We start from the raw sequence: 21,911 nt of genomic DNA, 5'->3' as shown, positions 1-21,911 counted from the left end.
AATGTTGTAGGATCCATCTTTAAGGCAAAATTTCCATAAGTCTTTTTTGTTTATTTTTGGTATCGGGGATTGAACCCAGGTGCACTTAACCACTGAGTCATCTCCCCAGTCCCATTTTAAATTTATTTTGCAACAGGGTCTCACTAAGTTGCTTAGGACATTGCCAAGTTGCTGAGGCTGGTTTTGAACTTGATAATTCTCTTGTATCAGTCTCCTGAGTTGTGCTGTGAATTTTTAAATGAAATTAAATTTTATTTGAATAAATGTTATTTTTAAATATTTCAATGATGGTTCTGATTTTAGAAGTTAAACATGCTGCTAGAAGTGTTTTTGATCTTGATATAGTTCAAAATTAATTTCTTTATATTGAGTTGATTCCTTTATGTCTAGGTCTGATATTTATGTTGTTTTTCTTTTTTGTATTTCTATATAGTAAGGATTTTTTGCTTGCCAATTTTAGCAAGATTTCCTTTCATTTTCTTTAGGACTCATACTCATATGTAAGATCCACAGCTCCTGCTGTAGCTTATGATAGTAAGCAGTACTACCAACAGCCAACAGCAACTGCTGCTGCTGTAGCTGCTGCTGCCCAGCCTCAACCTTCTGTTGCTGAAACCTACTATCAGACAGGTGGGTTGTATTAACTTACACAATTTCATTTTTAACCATCAAAATATATGATTCAGGATATTTTCTTAAATACATTTATTTATTTATTTATTTGTGTGTGTGTGTGTGTGTGTGTGGTGCTGAGGATCGAACCCAGTATCTTTTGCATGCTAGGCAAGTCCTCTACTACTGATCCATAACCGTAGCCCTGATTGAGAATATTTTTAATGAGTAATCACAAAGCTTAGTAGCACACAAATGAGTCCACCTAAAATCAGTAGTTTTATGTATTTATTGAGTAGCAGATTCTAGCTATGTCCTTCTTTTTTAACTACTAGAAATCCTTTGAGTCATAGAGAAGTTAATGGAAGCAGTTCATAATCATGTCCTTTTCTCCTGGAAATGTATTCCATTTGTGGTCTTTAGCAGATAGTTCCCTCCCTGCTGAAATAAACTATATAGAAGCAGCTGTGGTAATAATTCCGACCACATTCTTACCTTTATCAGAAATGCCTAGAACACTTACATTGCTGATTGCCTTTGTAACCAACGGAGACTTCATTAATGGGCTCCATATTTGGTAATTTCTTATCTTTTTTTTTTTTTCTTTTTAAAAAGTTTGTTCTTTTTAGATAATACATGACAATAGAGTGTGTATTTGTACATGATGCACAGTTACACTGGTAGAGTATCCATATATAAACATCTCTCATTTTAATGACTGTTAGTTCTGTTATCAGCCACTGATAATGTTAAGTACGGTATATGTGATGTTGCAAATCAGGAAGTGTTTTGTATGTAAAGAAGCCTGCATATTTTTTACTTTAAGAAATGAACTTCTCATAAATTCAATTAAGAACTTTTAAAACTAAGCTTTTTGAAGTCTGAAAAGTTGGTAGCTCCTTTAATTATTTTTGAAGGACCTGAGAATGTGAGTAGAGCCCTGGATTACTAGAAAGTAAAATTGGCTTCCAGCTCTGCCTTTTACTTTTAGTATGGGTGAGGTTTTTGTTTTGTTTTTTTAATCCATCTCTGGCCCAGATTTCTGTAGGGTGTCCTTTCTGATTTTACTATTTTATGAGTCTCTTCAAAGTAGTATTAAAATATTTTGAATTGTAATGACTGCTATTGTTTTACTTGCTGCCTTCTCTGTTGATTTTGGCGTGTAATTGTCTATAATGAACTTCCTAGCTAATTAATTACCAAGCTAGGCTTATACATATTTAAGAGCATTGAATTACCTAAGAGTCAGAAGATCTTGGTTTCATCTTAAGTTCTGATATTGTATGACTTTTAAAGTCATTTAGGTCTTAAATATTAGTTTTTTCTCTGTTAAAATGTTATCTTCATCTGTGTGGATCACATTTCATAGGTAACAGATAAATGTTACAGAATGATTATGGTCTTCTGAGATTTGGCTTTCTCAGAAATAACCTTTGTATTCTTTAGTGATCATTATTAAGTGATTAATTACTAATTTAGTGATTGATAATAAGGCTCATAAGATTCTTTCAAAGTGTATATTTGTTTTGAATATGGTTGAAGGCAGGAGAAAGTTTAGCAGAGACATGAGTGGTAGTCATTTGAATTGCTGTACTAAAGCTATTGACATTTGAAGAATTAAGCCAGTAGTACCTTGGGAGTTAAGAGTTATATTGATGTTCACTAGGGTCAAATCACTTAAATGTGATGAATGGTATGTGAACATGTTCCATAGAATTAAGCCTTGAAATTTTTAATGTAAATTGAAATGTATATTTGAAGGCACTCTCAATTATGTTCCAAACATAAGTTTGATTCTCTAGTGTACTGACTAGCCCAAATACACATATACTGCTTATCTAAAAACTTTTTATCTACCAGTTGTAAGTACTATTACTATTCCAGTTGTAAAGTTTGCCAAAGTATCATTTTGGAAATGTGTAGAAAGTATTTGGGAAAAGGTAGTAAATTATTTATATATTTCATTCATATTGGTAATAAGAATTTTACCAAGAAGAAATTGCTAGCACCTGTTTTTGTTGGTGTTTAAGAATATTGTTATAGAAGCTAAGCTGACTCACTCTTCTCATTTTCTAATGTGTTTCTTACTTTAGCTCCCAAAGCAGGGTATAGCCAAGGTGCAACTCAGTATACTCAAGCCCAGCAAACTCGACAAGTGACAGCCATAAAGCCAGCTACACCAAGTCCAGCTACCACTACTTTCTCCATTTATCCTGTGTCCTCCACCGTACAGCCAGTAGCAGCTGCCGCTACTGTGGTGCCATCCTATACTCAGAGTGCTACTTACAGTACCACAGCAGTTACTTATTCTGGTAAGACTGATAAACTGTGTTTAAATGACTAAACAAATTACAAAGGGAAACTCTTGATATTCTGTGGAATTATCTTATTCCTGATAGCAAGAACTGAATTGATAGGCACTAATATAAATGTATGTGCATATTATGACAAAAGACCATACTCTAAGTAGTTTGGGGTTCGTGAGGTGTGTGCGTGTGTGTGTGGGTGGGGGGTGGGGTTTCTTTTTTTGTTTTGTTTTAAGTGAACTATTTTAGCAGAATATAAAGTACTCTTTGGGAATTTGAAAGTCAGTGATGAGTCTTTGACTTAGTATTGCAATTAAAAGAACAAATACCCAGTCTTATAGGATCACTTCCTTTCTGACTTTTTCAAATGAGTTTGAAAACTCAAGGATAGCACTAAAGGGATAAACTATAAGATGGTTATGTAACACATCTATATTTATAAAGTACAGAATAGCTCTATTTTTCTTCAATAATCATAAATTTTCCCTAAAGAAATATGATCGTTAAAACCTTGCTATGTCCATGACTCTTGCTAATTTCTAGTTGAGGTATTTCATGGTGTTGCAGTAATTGAAATCCCACATTGTTTGTAAACTCTTGGTTTTATATTACTGCATTGTTTCTTATTGTTTTGCATTTTATTTATTCCTTAATACCCTATCTCGTTCAATGGAGGCTTTAAGGTGACATGGGCTAATTAGTACTAATGTAATCTATTAAGAAACATAGTCCAGGATATTCCCTATTTAAGAAGGAAGTCCTTTGTTAAGATCACAAGAAACTATTTATTATATTATTTGTATATTATTATACAAGACTTCCCAGGTGCAGATTTTTGTGTATCTATCTGGGTAATTAGTTATAATTATAACCAAAATTACTGCAATGAAATGATTGGGCACTTTTTTTTTTAATGTCCACATTAGCTTCAAGAAAATAGGAAGTACAAGAGCATCCCTTTCTACTCATTATATTCCTCTTAGATAAGTTCCAACCTAATACGTTACCCTGGATTCTTCAAAAAGTATTTCCTAAGAATAAAGACATTGTTTTATGTAACTACAACAACTCTTTCAGGTAGCTTGATTTTTACCTTACCCAGTTTATAGGTAATTATTAAAATTAGAAACTGTTGACTTTTTTTTTTTTTTTTTAAGAAAAGTTAAACCACTAAGCATTTTATATCTAGACATCAATTGTCATTCACATTTTAGTGCATGTGTGTCTACTATATTCCTTATGTATTTGGCAGTATGCATATATCAATATAATTCTTCATAAAAATGAATTTGTCTTAAACATGCTATTTTGTGAACTCCTTTATTCTCACAGTGAATGTCCTTTTACTTTACTAAGTATAGAGATGTAGCATTTCTTTGATTGATGCTTTTATCCAACTTTTTATTTTGGAAATTTTGAATTGTGTAGAAAAGTTGGAAAAATAGTATAAGGAATACCTGCATACTATTAACCTAGATTCAGCAATTATTAATGGTTTTTCACATCTACTTTATCTTTCCTTTTCCTTAAAATCTATTTTCATATGGTTTAGTAATATATTTTTAAGTTGCAGACAATGTGGTATTTTGCCCTTACATCTTTGGAAAGTATTTCCTTCTAAGAATAAGGTCATTTTTTTCACATACCTGTAATACCAGTATTATTTAAAGAAATTAAACATGGATACTAGCAAATATATAAAATTTCCCCTGTTGTCCACAAAATTTTTTTTTTTTTTTTACGACTGAGCTTTATATACATTTGATATATTTGTTTGTGCTTTTTTAAATGCAGGGTCCAGTCTACGATCATAGATTGTATTTGATTGTCATACCGTGTTGGTTTCCTTTAATCTAGAACAGCACACCCACCTGCCCCCTACTTTTTTTTTTTTTTTTTTTAAATAGCAGGGATTGAACCCACTGAGCCACATTCCCAACTCTTTTTATTTTTCATTTAGAGACAGGTTGTTCATCTGGGCCTGTTGCCCAGCTACCGTATGATGTTGGATCCTTTGGGGAAAAATCTCAGTTTCTATAGTTCTCTCAGTTAATTGCAATTTTTTTTTTTTTTTAATGTTATTGGGCATTCTTCTCTATAAAAGAGCCCCCTCCTTCTACTTTTTTTGGTTTCTGTGGACTTTTTCTTTGTTATTCAGTGTATTATGATCCATTACTCTTGTTGCTATCTTCAAGGCTCAAATGTCCCAAATTTGGCTAACAGTATTTGACTCAAATCAGCTCCTGAGTCTTTTTGACATGACTACATTAGTCTTTGAGCTCTTCTCTTTTTTTTTTTTTTTTTTTTTTTTGGCACTGTAAGTTATTACAGATACATTTTGAGCTTCCCATTTCCTGAAATGGTTTCTTATAAATGCCTGTGGTATTAGGTATTAGGCTGCATGGTATTTTATTGTATGGATGTACTATATTTTGAAATATGTATTTGGGGGCATTTAATTTTAATTGACATAATAATTATATTAAAATATATAAAAGACTATTAAGCACAGTGTGACATTTTAATATGCATTTATTTATATTGCATAATGATCAGATTAGGGTAATGGATATATCCATAGCAATCTCAAACATCACTTCTCTATATTGGGAACATTATAAATCCCTACTAGCTATTTTGAAATGTTAACGGTTGTCAACCATAGTTTTTCCCACTGTGCAGTATAAAATACTAGAAAGTATTTCTCCTGTTGGACTGTACCCTGCCATACCCATTAACTGTCCTCTCACTATCCACCCTTCATCATACCCTTCCCTGGTAATAGTGGTAACCACTATTCTATTTTGTGTTTCTTTGAGATCAAATTTTAGCTTCCACATATGAATGAGAACATATAGCATGTGTCCTTCTGTGCCTGACTTACTTCACTAAACATAATGTCCTCCTGTTGTATCCATATTGCTGCAAATGACAAATTTTCATCCTTTTTTATGGCTTAATAATATTTTGTTTATATATACCACATTTTTGTCTGTTTTTTCTGTTGATGGACACCCATGTTAATTTCTTATCTTTATTGTTATGAATAGCATTGCAATAACAAGCAAGTAAAATGCCGCTTCATCATAGAAATGTTCATCCCTTTGAATATATAGTGAAATATTGCTAGATGATATGGTGGTTTTATTTCTAGTGTTTTGAAGAATCTCCCATTTTCCATAATGGCTATTCTAGTTCTTCTCTGTTCACATCCCAGCCAACATTTGTTAGTAGCTATTCTAACTGGATGAGATACTATCTCATTCTAGTTTTGACTGAGGTTTCCCTGATAATTAATAATATTGAGCATTTCGTCGTACTTGTTGGCTATTTGGGTATCTTCTTTTGGGAAATATCTGTTAAAGTCATCCCTCCAGCCTCAGGTGCTGGCAACTGAACTGTGACTGGCCAGCAAGCATATATACTACCACTGTTACACTCCCAACTCCATTTTAAAATCAGTTTATTTGTGGGTTTTTTTTTTTTTTTTCCTGTTGAATTGTTTCTTATGTTTTTAAAATTAATCCCTTACTGAATGAATAATTTGCACATACTTTCTCCTGTTTGGGTTGGGTTTTTGTTGTTGTTGTTTTTAGTTAACAGTTTGTTTTTGGTCTTTTGTATTGTGTTGTTTTTGTTTGGTTGCTCAGGAGAGCTTTAGCTAGTAAGGACCTTTTTGGTTCCAAGTACGTTTTAGGAATGTTTTGAATTTCCATGAAGAAAGTTAATAGTGTTTGATGGGAATCATGTTGAATTTATAGATCACTTTGGGTAGTATGGACATTCTAACAATATTAGTTCTTCCAGTTCATGAACATGGAGTCCTTATTTGCTTGCATGTGTTCCCTCTTCGGTTTCTTTCATCAGTTTGTAATTTTTGTTGTAGAGATCATTTACTTTCTTAGTTAAATGTATTTCTGGATTTTTGGTTTTTGTGCTTATTGCAGGTAGGCTTGCATTCTTGATTTCTTTCTCAACAAGTCTGATATTAATGTATTAAATGTTTACTGACATAACTAGATAGATTAGTCCTTATCTTAAGATAAATTTCTACATGGAACCATTTTGTCAAAGAGGATCTACTTTTTTAGAATATGTGGTATACACTATGAAATTACCTACCAGAGAGCATTCTTAGGGCTTCTGAATTCTTTTACTTGTGGGCTTTGACAATTAAAACTTAGGTTATTTTTATCTCAAAATAAGGAGTTCTAGGAGGATTGGGGGTGTAGTTCAGTGGTAGAGTGCTTGCCTAGCATGTGTAAGGCACTGGGTTCTATTCTCAGCACCACATATAACTAAGTAAAATAAAGGTCCATTAACAACTAAAATAAATAAATAAAAAGGAGTTCTAGGGAATGGGGCTATGGCTCAGCTGTAGCACAATTGCCTGGCATGTGTGAACCACTGGGTTTTATTCTCAGCACCACATAAAGGTCTGTCAAAAACTGAAAAAAAAATAAGGAGTTGTAGAATATTGCTACCAAGTAGTTACTTGAAACATGAAGGGTTGATTGAAATTATATGTTTTTGTTTCTGATATTGTACACTTAGGAATATTTCAGTTCTAATAATGTTGCTTAAAGTGAAACTATTTTAGTTTTTAAAATGGAGCTTTTAGCTGCGTGCAGTGGAGCTTATCTGTAATCCTTCCTTGGGAGTATGAGGCAAGAAATAAAAAGGGCTGGTGATGTAGCTCAGTGGTATAAAGTGCCCCAGGTTCAGTGTTCAGTACCAAAAAAATAAAAAAGTCAAGCTTTTACTCAATTTATTGATAGGCTTATGTTTTCCCACAGTATTTTTATTAGAAATATACATTTGTTTGCTAGTAGTTAACAGGAGAATTTAAGTTGTTCTTTAGCAGAATTCCAGAAAATTTTACTCACCTTTCAGTGTTTATTCTGTTTTTGTAAACTGAGTAATAAATTATAATTAGACTTTCCTCTTATTAGTTTTGAACTACCTGTGTGCAAGTGGAGATGACTCAATGTTAGGCTTAACCTGGTGATTTTATGGTTAAATAAGTCACTGTTAAAGGAACTCATACTCTCTCAGTCTTAAGTTTTCTCATCTGTTAAGTACAGACAGTGGTACTTATCTGCGCTGTGTCTGACACATTGCTCCTCATATTGTGAACTCTCAAATTAAAAGAATTAGAAGACCTGGTCATTCAGTACTGTTGGCCTCTGTTGCCGTTTTTCTCTTTGTTTTCTTCATAACAATTCATGAAGTTATATTTAAATGGCATTTTTACATTTTCTATACAGGACTGAAATCATTTGGAAGATGTCTATTATGAAGACTTCATAGAGGCTAGGGGTATACAACAGTGATAGAGTGTGTGCAAGGCCTTGGGTTTGACCCCAGGATCTCCCCCCCCCCCCAGAAAAAAAGGGGGGGAATTTCATGATCCTAATCATGATAGTAATAAGTGATAGTCTAGAAATAGTTTTGTTCTTAATTTATGATTTAATTTTTAATTTATTTTTTTGGTACCGGGGATTGAACTCGGGCATTCAACCACCAAGCCACATCCCCAGCCCTATTTTGTATTTTATTTAGAGAAAAGGTCTCACTGAGTTGCTTAGCGCCTTGCTTTTGCTGAGGCTGCCTTTGAACTTGTGGTCCTCTTGCCTCAGCCTCCCAAGCTGCTGGCATTATAGGCATACACCATAACTCCTGGCTCTTAATTTATGATTTTTTGAGACAGGATCTCACCGTGTTGCCTAGTCTAGCCTAGAATTCCGGGGCTTGATTGATCCTAGTACCTCAGACTCATAAATAGCTGGGACTACAGGTGCATGCTACTCTTTCCATCTAGCTTTGTTGTTTTTAATTTAACAAATTTATTGTGTTTCTTTATAGAGAAATTTAAACTGTATCTGTTTTTGCTTATAAATTTGAAAGCCTTTAGCTGTAAGTTAAATTATGATCCTTTAAAAAAATATTTTCTAGATGTTCATGAACCTTTATTTTATTCATTTATTTATATGTGGTGCTGAGAATTGAACCCATTGCCTCACTGGGCAAGTGCTCTGCCACTGAGCCACAGTCCCAGCCCTAATTATGATCTTTTTAATCACATTCGTAAGTAACAGAAGACAGTGATAGGATGGCCTGTAAAGAATCTGGGCTGTGGCTCAGTGGTAACACACTTGCCTGGCATGTGTGAGGCAGTGGGTTCAATTCACAGCACCACATATAAATAAAATAAAGGTCTGTCAACAACAACAACAACAAAAAGAGTCTATTGATTACCTGATGTGGGTGAGGCCCTGGGTTCAATCCCCAGTTTCACCACCCCTCTACCACACAAAAAAAAAAATTGTTGGAACTATAGAATTTTTCTCTTAACTAGTCATATTAATTATTTTCTGTTCTATCTGATTTTGTGCTTTTCACTGATATGTCTGCTTACTTTTTCCTACTTGATGTTAGGTATCACTTGTTTATTTCAACATTCTATCTTAAAACTTCATAAGCATTTGTATACTTTAACAAACTAACAGACATTTGGGAATGCTTTTCTCAAAAATTGCTTGACTTCTTTCTTTCCTGGATATGTCCATTTCCAGTTACTTATGATTCTGATTTCCTATACATTTTTTCTCTTATTCTTCTAGCTATGCATTCTTCCCAGTGTGTGTGTGTGTGTGTGTGTGTGTGTGTGTGTGTGTATATATATATATATATATATATATATATATATATATATATATATATATATTGGAATCAGTGGGTTTTTTAAGACCTTTTAGTAGAGGAGCCTGCATTCAAGGGACCAAAGAGTTGAGTTCTCTTGAGTAGTGTTCTTTGCCATCTTGACCACTAGGAATCTCTCTCCTGAGCCTCACTCACTCTTTGCCTGACTAGTCTCACTTAAGGGAATAAAGGCCTAACTGAAATACATTGAAGAGGGAGTATACCAAATTTCTGGAGATTTGGGTTTATGATGGTTACATTTTCCAGTGTTCAGATAGTCTTATATATAAATCCAGCAATTTTGTCAAATTTTACAGCTTTATAAATTCCAAAATCTGTAAACCGTATAACATAAATGTTTATGTAGTATGTCAGTAACTTGCATAATGTGCATAATAGCTCCTATCTTTGGTTTTATCACTTGTGCAACCCATCAGTCATTCTTGGAGGTTATGATCTTGATATCATCTTTGTGTATTTTTCTCTTCTTTTAATCTCTTTTATCCTCTTACACTCTAAGCAAATCAATTCTTATTTTCATGATTTTTGGGGGGCGGGTGATTTTTTCCTGTCTAGTATCGTACTTAAGATTCCACCTCAGATCCAATGCTTCCCAAATTTTGTTCAGAGGATTTTTGTTTGGGAAATATTAATAGGTTCTATGACTGTATAAGTTTGTCAAACACTATTACATCCCTCCATTTGAATTATTTGAATTATAAGCTTCTTCAAGACAGACCAAATCTTATACTTTATACCTCTGTAACACCTGGCATGTGTTGAGTCACTGCTTGAGTGACATGTAGATGGAAGATAAAAAGTTTCTGGGTATACATTATTGTAAATATTCACATGTAAATCTACCTGTATTGGCGGGATTTATTGACTTTAAATTTATAAATAATATTTAACTTGTTTTATAATTATGTAACATAATTTTTGTTTGATTTTATTTGTAAGGTACGTCTTATTCAGGTTATGAAGCAGCAGTGTATTCAGCTGCATCTTCCTACTACCAACAGCAGCAGCAGCAACAGAAGCAAGCAGCAGCAGCAGCAGCTGCTGCAGCTGCAACAGCTGCCTGGACAGGGACCACCTTTACTAAAAAAGCACCATTCCAAAATAAACAACTGAAACCAAAACAGCCTCCCAAACCACCCCAGATTCACTATTGTGATGTTTGTAAGATCAGCTGTGCTGGACCACAGGTACTTGTGTTGTATGTTTTATCATGAATCTCAGTAGTTATTTTTGGTAGTTAAGTATGCTGATTTTCTGACTCTTGTGCCTACACAAAAAAAGGTTTACATATTTTTTTTCCTGTTAGCTTTTAGCTAATACATACATATAGTTGGTCCTTCACATCTGCGGGTTAGCACATCCATGGTCTCAGCTAACCATGTAACAGAAATATATGCGGCAAAACACATCTATACTGAACATGTACAGAATTTTTTCCCTTGTTATTTTTCCCTAAACAATACAGTACAACAGCTATTTATGTTGTATTAGGTATTATAAATGTAGTCTAGAGATGATTTGATGTATACAGGAGGAAATAAATAGGACTGTGCCATTCTACCTACGGATGCACAGCCTTGGAATTTTGTAACCAGTCTCTCACTGGCAGTAAAAGAAGACTGTATTTCTCAAATAGTCTTTTTTTGATGGGGGGTTGGGAGTAGGGGTGGGGGGTGGTCTTGGGGATTGAACCCAGGAACACTTAACCACTGATCCACATCCTCAGTCCTCTTTATTTTGAAACAGGGTCTTGCTGAGGTTCTTAGGGCCTCACTAAGTTTCTAAGGCTGGCTTTGAACTTTTGATCCTCCTGCTTCAATGTCCCAAGTTACTGGGGTTACAGGCATGTACAACCATGTCTGACAATCATTTTTTAGAAGCTGTTTGTATTGCAATTTGAAAATATTGTTGGGGGGGGAGCTATAAAAATGATTATGAGTATAAATGAAAAATAGGGAAATTGAACTTTTTTCAGGATGGCTGCTTTGCTTATTAATTAAAAGCTAAATTCAATTTCAAAGTTTTCAAATTTATAACTTTTCTGAGACTGACTTATACATGCTTTGTAGAATATTATTTCTATAAATTTTCATATAAGGACTGTAGGAATGTTGGGAATAAGGAAGATATAAGCACATAAGCACATGTCTTTTTCAAAAAGAACAATTAATGAAGTATGTAAGACCTTTATTTTCTGGTTTTGTTTGGCTCCGGTTTTAAATTCAACGCCTCTCCCAGTCTTGTAGCTTGGTAGATTAAAAAAAAAAAAAAGATTAATTTAAAAGAAAAAATCAATTTGACTTTCTGGTAGTTTCTTAAGTTATAGCCAGCTATCCCTCTGCCCATCCAGTGTACATTTCTTTTTTATTTACTAGATTACTTCTATGTTTAATTACAAATTTGAGGAGTGGTTTCAATTACTAGTACTGATGATCTCTGAGTTACTCAAACCAATTTTAATATATGTGGCTAGATTTATAAAACCATGTGGGTTTTTTGTTTTATTTTTTCCTCCCCTGTTTTGGGTATGATAGGAAAGGGTGGCATTATGGCCACATGGTTGGTGGGGGCAAAGTGATTTTTATGATACAAGAAGCAAGCACAGAAATAGGAGATTTATTGACTATGTGGGTGCCCATATGAAAAACATGAAACATGGTACTATGGTGATAGTTTAACAGCACTATTTGGAATGAAGGCATGAAGTTGACCGTTGATTACAGGGGGAGAGAGGAGAGTTAGATGGCTACACAAGAATGGGCCAAGGGTATTTCTGCAAGTCAGAGACTGAGCCTTAAAGTGTTAATGAATCTTAAAGAAAAATATCACTGAGATTTGAATTAGACTCTAGGTATGGGCCAAGAAAGGGAGAGTTAAGGTGAATTCAGGGCCAAGGTTTAATCTTGGTTCTACAGCTAACCATGTTAGAGACAGACTTCTTTGAGCTTTTCTTTCCATAACAAGGATTTGTCTTGAGTAATTAATAAACTATTACGTGGAACTACCTGAGGCCACTGAGATAATGACAGGAGAATCAAACAACTGGTCCTTAAAATTTCACCCAGCTCTGAAATCCCATGATGAACATAAAATTTGATGCTTATCATTTGTGAGTCTTAAAAATAATTTTAATAATAAAACATGAAAGAAGAACCATTTGGCCACACAGAAAACAAAATTGCCTAGCAATTCTTATTGTTCTCTTATTTTAATTACCTGCCTTCCTTAATCATGTGCAAAATATCTGCATGGTTTATTGGTAATTTTACCATAATAATGGTTTTCCTTACAAATATATACATTTTTGACTCTTAGGTACCTATTTTAAATAAGCTTTTGTGCAGGTGACATGGATTATAATACAGGTAATGTTTCAGAATACATTCTGAGTTAGAAAAGTCAGTTTTATAAATAAACATGCCTATTTGTCAAGACTCTTATTACCATGCAGTAGCTTTTTTTTTTTTTTTTTAATTTTAATAAATTTTTTTTAGTTGTAGGTGAGCACAATGCCTTTATTTTATTTTTATGTGGTGCTGAGGATCAAACCCAGTGCCTCACACATGCCAGGCAAACGGTCTTCCACTGAGCCACAACCCCAGCCCCATGCAGTAGCTTTTGGTACTGGTATAAGGTACATTTTTCTTCCCTCATCTTAATTCTGTAATTAATTCCTTTGTTGAATGACCATTCTCCCTGAGCATTCTCTGTTCAACATTATACATAAGCAATAAAAGATATGAATTCTTGAAACTGGAAGAAGTTGCTTATTTTATGACTATGTATGAAAGTGTTTTGCAGCTCAAAGTGTTGGATAAATGTATTCTTGGAGGGAGGTGTACCTCATTGATGAAGGGCCTGCTTAGCACACACAAGTTTCTAATTCAGCCCCTTCACCACCACGCACAAAAAAGTAATCTCAATAAAGAGCGTGCAGAGACTCACAGATGTATCACATATATAGTGAATTCTTCATGCTCGTGCTCACATTCTTATTCAGCTGCTTTTTAAATTTTCATTTTTTAAGTAAGTAGTAGAAATTTGAGAATTAAGTAATATGAAATTCTGTAGAAAGAATATCAGTGAAGCAAAATTTGCCCTTTTTGTTTAAAACAGACTTATAAAGAACACTTAGAAGGACAGAAACATAAAAAAAAAGAAGCTGCATTGAAAGCCTCACAAAATACCAGCAGCAGCAACAACTCTACTCGTGGGACTCAGAATCAGCTACGTTGTGAGCTCTGCGATGTGTCTTGTACAGGAGCAGATGCATATGCTGCCCACATTCGTGGTGCTAAGCATCAGAAAGTAGGTGGATTTTTTGGCACACAGCCTTATGTCTTTGTTTTCTTTTACCTTTTCAATGGGGATTTTAGTAAAGATGACTTCAAATTTTGAAAACATTGTGTTCTAAGCCTTGCTTATGTGCTAACATATATAATTCTTTAAAGGGAAAGACTAGATTCCTTTCTTTAAATTGAATTAAACCACTTGAAATAAGTGTTTGAAATGATATAATCACTTTCTACTTGGTCTTTTTTAATTATAGATTGGCTTGCATGTGACCAAGTTGTTTCATCTTTCCCTATTTCCTCACCTGGTAATAGATGGAATATGTATACATACCTGCTTCACAAAGTACCTTGAAAATAATGAGTTTTGTATATAAAAGCATTTCACTTAAAAAATATGGCTCTTCAAAAACTATGCATGGAGCCACCACATGACCCAGCTGTACTACTACTTGTTATTTATCCTGAAAAATTAAAGTATTACAGTGATACCTGTTACAGTGATACTTGCATACCTGTTTATAGCAGCACAGTTCACAATAGCCAAATTATGGAACCAGCCTAGGTATCCATCAGTGGATGAATAAATAAAGAAAGAAAATGTGCATATACACAATGGAGTTTTATATAGCCATAAAGAAAAATGAAATTATGAGATTTACAGGAAAAAGGATGGAACCAGAGACCATCCATTTGTTAAGTGAAATAAGTCAAACTTGGAGGGTTCTTTTTCTTTCATATGTGGAAGCTAGAGAGGAAAAAGGAAAACAAAGGTGGGGTTTGGATCGCCTAAAAATCAGAGGGAGATCAGTAGAGGAAAAGAACCAGTGGGGGCGTAAAGTGCTGGGCCAGATTATCATATTATGTTATATGCATTTGTGAATGTGTAACAACGAATTCCATCAATATGTACAACTATAAAGCGCCAATAAAATGGAAAAAATATAGCAAAGAAAAATATGTTCATTTTTTTTATAATGTCATTTAGATAAGCTTAAAAGTTTGCATTTTGTGTTTCCTGACAAATAAATGCACTTTTGTTTTGTAGGTGGTTAAATTACACACAAAACTCGGTAAACCTATTCCTTCAACAGAACCAAACGTTGTTAGCCAAGCTACTTCTTCAACGGCTGTCTCTGCTTCAAAACCAACTGCCTCTCCTTCAAGCATTGCAGCAAGCAATTGCACTGTGAATACTTCATCAATTGCAACTTCTTCAGTGAAAGGTCTTGTGACTACAGGAAATTCATCTCTTAATAGTACATCCAACACTAAAGTATCAGCAGTGCCTACCAATATGGCTGCCAAGAAAACATCTACACCCAAAATAAACTTTGTTGGCAAGTACTGAAGTTTCTCTGTGTTCCTCTTAACTCTGTCAAAATGGTATTTCTTTTCCACTGAAGGATTAACCCTTCTGCTTATGCTATTCAACTCATCCTTTATCTTCTTCAGATATCTGCCCTTTTCTCTGTATCTATCCTATACTGTTTTCTTCCCTTCAGCCATAGAAATATGACCATATCTTATGTAGTTGTGGATATACTCAGAGACCTTTTTTTTAGTTTGGTTTGGGGTTTTTGGCACAGTGTTAGGGATCAAACCCAGGGCTTTGTGTATGCCAGACAAACACTACCACTGAGCTATATCCCTCCTGAGTCCTTACTTTATCTACTTCTGTAGTTCCTTTTCAATTCAGTCTACTATAGTATTCCCTGAAACTGATTTCAGGATTCACCAAAGACTTAATTGCTGAGCGCAGTGGCCAGTTTTTGGTTTCATCCTATTGACCACCCCTCCCCCCCGATATTCTCTTTCCATTGACTGCTGTACTATAAAACTTAAGATACATCTTTATCTCTTTTTATAGGTCCACACATCCTTTTCTCAAGTATCGTTATTGGTCCACTTCCTGGATGCTCATTAAATAGTTCCTAAGATGCTGATTCTAGCTCTTATCTCACTATGCTCCATTATTCCTGGGTGGTCTCATCCATTCTGATACTGTTCGGTGACTTGAAATATTTTTTGGCAAATTAAAAACCCCGGAGTTTTAGAGCTGTGTTTTACATACTTATTCTCTGTTCATTCTCTGTATGGTTTCACAGATGTTTTGCAATGTGTTCTGTTCTAACCCATAAATCTGTCACAAGAATACCACAATATAATCTCACAAAATTACTGATTTTTCAAATAAAGTTTACTAATACTTTTTATTCATTTCTTCCTCCTGCTTTTTCCTGTCTTTTTAATTACCCTTGCCTTAATTTTTAGGTCTGAAGTCTCTTTCTTAGAACTTTTTGTTTCTTACTCTATCCAGTATCTTCAATATGTTGTTTGATAGTCTGATCAGTCATCATAAAATACATACCAAATTGTATTAGTCTTCTGCTTAAAAATTCACTTTGGCTTTCCCCAAGCATATCTGTATTCCTTAATTCTGTCATATAAGATTCTTCATGGGGCTGGGGATGTGGCTCAAGCGGTAGCGCGCTCGTCTGGCATGCGTGTGGCCCGGATTCCATCCTCAGCACCACATACAAATAAAGATGTTGTGTCCGCCGAAAACTAAAAAATAAATATTAAAAATTTCTCTCTTTAAAAAAAAAAAAAGATTCTTCATAATCTGCCTCCTACTACCTTCCTAGTTTCATATCTTGTCACTTCTTCCTAGATAGTAATTTATACTGAATTATTGACTTTTCCTTGAATTTTCCACTTCAATTCCCATGTTGCTGTGTTTTTTAAGTACATGCTGTTCTGTTTAAACATTTTTTTCTTTCTTCCTGACCAGTATTATAATCATTACTTCTCTTTCCAAGCCCAGTTCAAGTTTCACACCCTTTGTGTAGCCTTTCTTAACTGGATCAGGTTAAAGAGTAATGACTTCTTTCTTTAGCTTTCCTACAATATTTGGTTCCTACTTATTGTAGCACTCTCACATGGTGTTATAATTATTTGCTTTTTTTCTTTTTTTTTTCTTTTTAATTTTGGGCACCTCAAAGGCATCTACAGTGTCTTCTGCCCCCAGAACACAGGTGCTTAACACTGAGCTTGATCACCAACCTTCCGACCTGCCCCCCACACCCATTTTTGTTTTGTTTTTTTAATTTCTACTTAGGGTCTTGCTAAGTTGCTGAGGTTGGCCTTAAACTTGGGATCCAAGTATCTGGGATCAATAGGCGTGTACCACCACAACTACATTCTCTTATGGTATCATCAAAACTTAGGACATTGCCCTCATTTTGTATATTGTTTAAAATATTTTTGAAAGAAAGTCTTTGTAGACAATTTGCAATCAGATACTCAGGCGTTCTCTTGGATAGTTATTTAAAATGTTAAGTTTAGTTGATAGTGGGCTGGGGTGGTAGCTCAGCAGTAGAGCATTTGCCTATTGCACTGGGTTGCCTAGCACATATGAGGCACTGGGTTCAAGTCTTACCAACAAATATAAATAAATATCCATCAACAACTAAAAAATTTTTTTCAATTTCTTTAGTGGATAATTAAAATGAAAACCATGATTTATGGGGTTTTATTTCAGTTTTTGAGATTATTCATACTATCAGTTTAGAATAACAAACTTTTTGATTAGCTTTTGGATTTTAGAGCTAAAGAAGGGGGGAGTTCAGAAATATGTTTTATTAATAGGATTTTAGAAGCCACTTGTGTGGTTCTTTAAAATTCCCATCTTTAGTATACGCACAGAAGTTTGACTATTGGTAGAAAATAACTTTCTATGAAGTTTTCATTGTATCAGGGTTTGTCCTTTTATATAGAAATAAAATTACTGTAATTCTTTGTTGTTCTAGGTGGTAACAAGCTACAGTCAACAGGAAATAAAACAGAAGACTTAAAAGGAACTGAATGTGTTAAAAGTACTCCTGTCACTTCTGCTGTGCAGATTCCTGAAGTAAAGACAGACACAGTGTCAGAACCAGTCACACCAGCATCTCTTGCTGCATTGCAGAGTGATGTGCAACCAGTGGGCCATGATTATGTGGAAGAGGTATTGCTTTGAGAATACTATAGCTCTGAAATTGGGTAAAGGGAAGATGTATGTGACTTTGTTGCAAGCATGCTCTACATGTAAAATAAAAGTATACTTAGTTATATTTTAGATTTAGGTCACTTATGAAGGAATGAGTATTATAAAAAAGTCCTTTAAGCTTGCCTGTTTAACTTTTTATTCTTGTTAACAGTGTCACTGAAGTGTAAGGTAACTTTTATTTATTTGCAGATATTCTTGTAATATTCTATTTAGCTATCATAAGACATTAAAATTTAAAAAATTCTGCTGGGTGCAGTGGTGCATGCCTGTAATCCCAGCGGCTCTGTATCCTGAGGCAGGAGGATTGTGAGTTCAAAGCCAGCCTCAGCAATTTAGTGAGACCCTATCTCAAAATAAAAAAATTCAAGAAGAGTTGGGGATGTGGCTCAGTGGTTCAGTGCCCTTGAGTTCAATCCCTGGTACAAAAAAATATTAAAAAATTAAAAAATGCATATTTTTTTTTAATTCTGTGAAGCAAAAATAATGATGGAGAGAGCAAGTAGATCTCCTTTTGAATAATTATTTTGATTTATGTTTAAAATTAAGGTTGCTAATTTAACACATGACATTTATTTGGTTTCTCAAGTTGATTAGAACACTATTCCTATTTAAAGGTTAAATAAATTAGTAAATATAGGAGCAAGGGGACGTTAGACTTGAATAAATTAAGTTTAGGATTAGCGTTTGCTATTAGCAGGAAAGAAACCCAGTGTTGTGACACTGCTATTTACTTTCATTTTATTGCAAAGCATTGTATCATTTTTCTGAGCTTCAGTGTCCACGTCTATAAAATAGGAATATTCCTCAATAAAATTATGAACATTAGATGAAACTAAGAACCTAGTACATGCCTGGAAGACTGCATATTATTTTGAGTTCTTTATTTACAAGATGCATTCTGTAATTTATAAGTAGTTTATAAACAATTCTAACTTAGCTTTATCTCTTATAAGTAAAATTTGAGCTGGGCACAGTGGCACATGCTTGTAATATCAGTGACTAGAGGCTGAGGCAGGAAGATGGCAAGTTCAAGGCCAGCCTCAGCCACTTAGGCCCTGTCTCAAAACTAAAAAAAGGTCTGGTGATTTAGTACAACGGTAAAGCACCCCTGGGTTCAGTATGCAGTATCACTTAAAAAATGTAAGATTTGTTATTCTTTTAAAAAAAAATGTTTTTAACTCAAGCATCCTAATTTCTGATTGATTTGGATTAATTACTCAAAAATTTCAGAAATTTGCATTCAGAGCCAGTCTAAATGCTTGTAATTTCAACTACATATCCATTATTAAATTCGTAATAACATTCTTGTCTACTTATCTTTCTGATTGTACAGTTAGAAAAAAAATTAATCTGGACTTTCCATAAAGTTACATGTATAAAATTTTTCAGGAAGTTGTATGCTACAGTAATGCTTTTAAAAATCTTCATCTCCAAGAACAATATTTGGCCAGCTTTAGGTATTCTGTACTACTGATGAGAAAATTTAAGGCATCTAGCTAAATTTCAATCTAAGTGTTTATAGATTAAAATATTCAAATGAAAGAGAATTACAAAAGCAAATGTACGTAATATTTTGAAAGTTAAAAATACTTTCATTCTCAGTTTCTATCCTTTTAAAATGTATATCCATGCCATTTATGTTTTTCTCCCACTTCAAATTCCAGATGTTCACATCTGTATTAAATAATCCATGAATATTGTGTGTGTGTGTGTGTGTGTGTATGAAATTTGCAAAATGAATTGCACCATTATGTACAATTACACACATTAAAAAATACAGAAGCAAAGAATCTGTAAGGGTCTATGAATGAAATTTTACAATTATTTCCTGTTTTTTTCTACACCAAGGTACGAAATGATGAAGGAAAAGTAATACGGTTTCATTGTAAATTATGTGAATGCAGCTTTAATGATCCCAATGCTAAGGAGATGCACTTGAAAGGACGGAGACACAGACTTCAATATAAAGTAAGTAAATTTTAACTATTCTGTTTTTCTTACAACTCATATGTTCTTTATGTAAAACAAAACATCTAACCACAACTCACCCAGTCAGTGAACTCGCATGAGCTCTTGAAAGATTCATGTAGGTACTAAATCAGATGTTTGTTTTTTATTTAGTAGTTAGTAAAACCAATATAACTATTTTCTCATCAAATTTGGTAATTGTGGAAAAACGAACAAATGTTGCTTTGATCAAGTAATCATTTAAAGATAGTTGTTCCATATAGTGTTTGAAAAACGTGTCAAATCTTTATCTACTTCCTTTATTTTGGTAGAATTCCAAATAAAATCAATTTTAAGATGATTTTTTTGAAAAATTTCATCATCTTGCCCTAGGAATTCTTCACTGGATACACTGTAAGAATTAAGATAAATCTTATTTATTTTTTTTTTTTAATTAGTTTACCTTCCTAATTTTTTTTTACAACTAAAAAATATTTATTTATTTTTTATTAGTTGCTCATGATAATACAGTGATCTTGACATCATACATTTGATTCAAATGGGGTATGAATTCACATTTTTCCAAGTGTACAGGTTGCAGAATCATCACATTGGTTATAAGGCCACATATATACATACAGCTATACTAGTGTCTATTTTATTCTGCTGCCCTTCCTATCCCCCCCTCCCCTCCCATCCCATCACCTCTCTGTACCCAATCTAATGTGACATTAGATTAGATAAATATTAAGATAAATCTTAATATTTAAAGTTTTAACTAGGTCGGATTAATGAACTAGTTTTATATTTTCTCTTTAAAATGCAGGGCTGGCAAAACAGTCTGTTAAATGGCAATATTTTCATGAAAAGAAATATTGCCAAAGCAGATACTTAGAATGTTTCATCTATTTATAAACAACTAAAATTAAACATTCATCAATCAGTCCCACAAGGACTTTCTGTTGGTCAACACTAAATTACATACTAATTACTTAGTAATTTTATATATTTTTTAAAATTTTTTAGTTGCAGATGGACACAATACCATTATTTATGTATATGTGGTGCTGAGGATCAAACCCAGTACCTCACATATACAAGGCAAGCGCTCAACCTCCGAGCCACAAATCCCAGCCCTAGTAATTTTGCATTTTAGTTAATGTATTCTGAATTATTTCCTCTGATTCAATTTAGTTATGCTGATTTTTCTCTTTAGGAAAATTTTGTAAGTAAAAGCCTCTATGATCAATATGTGTAGTTGTATGGCTAAAGATGGAGGTAGATTGTTGAAGGTGGCTGCTTTTTTTTTTTTCTTTTAAATTTTTTTTTTTTTTTAACAGAAAAAAGTAAACCCAGATTTGCAAGTAGAAGTAAAACCTAGTATTCGAGCAAGAAAGATTCAAGAAGAGAAAATGAGGAAGCAGATGCAGAAGGAGGAATATTGGCGAAGACGGGAAGAAGAAGAACGCTGGAGAATGGAAATGAGGTAATATCCTTAACTTTTAATAGCATGATAGTGATTCTGCCTTCATAAAAAAAAGTTTCTGGGTATATGTCTTCCATTTAGAGCTAATTCATATTTCTTTAATGTACTTTTAGTGTTTAGTAAGATCATAAGTCTAGGAAACATTATATTAAAATTAAATTATTGGGATTAGGAATTTTCTTGAAAGTGGTATCATGTAAAGAATTTCATGTTATAAATGAATAAGTACCTCAATTTAAAACAGGCAAAATAGAATGACTGGTTACATGATAACAGTATTCTGAATATAAGGGTTTTTCGTTGTAGGTGGATACAATACCTTTATTTTATTTATTTAGTTTTATGTGATACTGAGGATTAAATCCAGGGCCTCACACATGCTAGGCAAGCACTCTACCACTGTGCTAAAAATTTCTTATTTTTTATTACTTATTTGTACACACTTCCTATACAATACTTACTTGGCTTTTATTGTATGTTACCTTTAGTTTTTA

The 21,911-nt window shown here is 33.7% G+C and overlaps 1 protein-coding gene across 3 annotated transcripts in view; it reads left to right on the top strand.

The window, feature by feature from the left end:
• Zfr (zinc finger RNA binding protein) overlaps window positions 1–21,911 on the top strand; it is a 76,410-nt gene that overhangs the window by 21,492 nt on the left and 33,007 nt on the right. For all 3 annotated transcript variants that reach the window (XM_027936209.2, XM_027936208.2, XM_071612642.1), the window contains 8 exons: window positions 486–630; window positions 2,706–2,924; window positions 10,581–10,828; window positions 13,758–13,949; window positions 14,982–15,273; window positions 17,746–17,942; window positions 19,833–19,952; window positions 21,272–21,417. In XM_027936209.2, coding sequence (XP_027792010.1) covers window positions 486–630; window positions 2,706–2,924; window positions 10,581–10,828; window positions 13,758–13,949; window positions 14,982–15,273; window positions 17,746–17,942; window positions 19,833–19,952; window positions 21,272–21,417 — 1,559 coding nt within the window. The remainder of the gene's footprint in view (window positions 1–485; window positions 631–2,705; window positions 2,925–10,580; window positions 10,829–13,757; window positions 13,950–14,981; window positions 15,274–17,745; window positions 17,943–19,832; window positions 19,953–21,271; window positions 21,418–21,911) is intronic.

Source organism: Marmota flaviventris, chromosome 5, assembly GCF_047511675.1.
Source record: "Marmota flaviventris isolate mMarFla1 chromosome 5, mMarFla1.hap1, whole genome shotgun sequence".
Taxonomy (NCBI): Eukaryota; Metazoa; Chordata; class Mammalia; order Rodentia; family Sciuridae; genus Marmota; species Marmota flaviventris.
The sequence above is the reverse complement of the archived record's forward strand: the minus strand, read 5'-3'. Positions and strand labels throughout refer to the sequence as shown.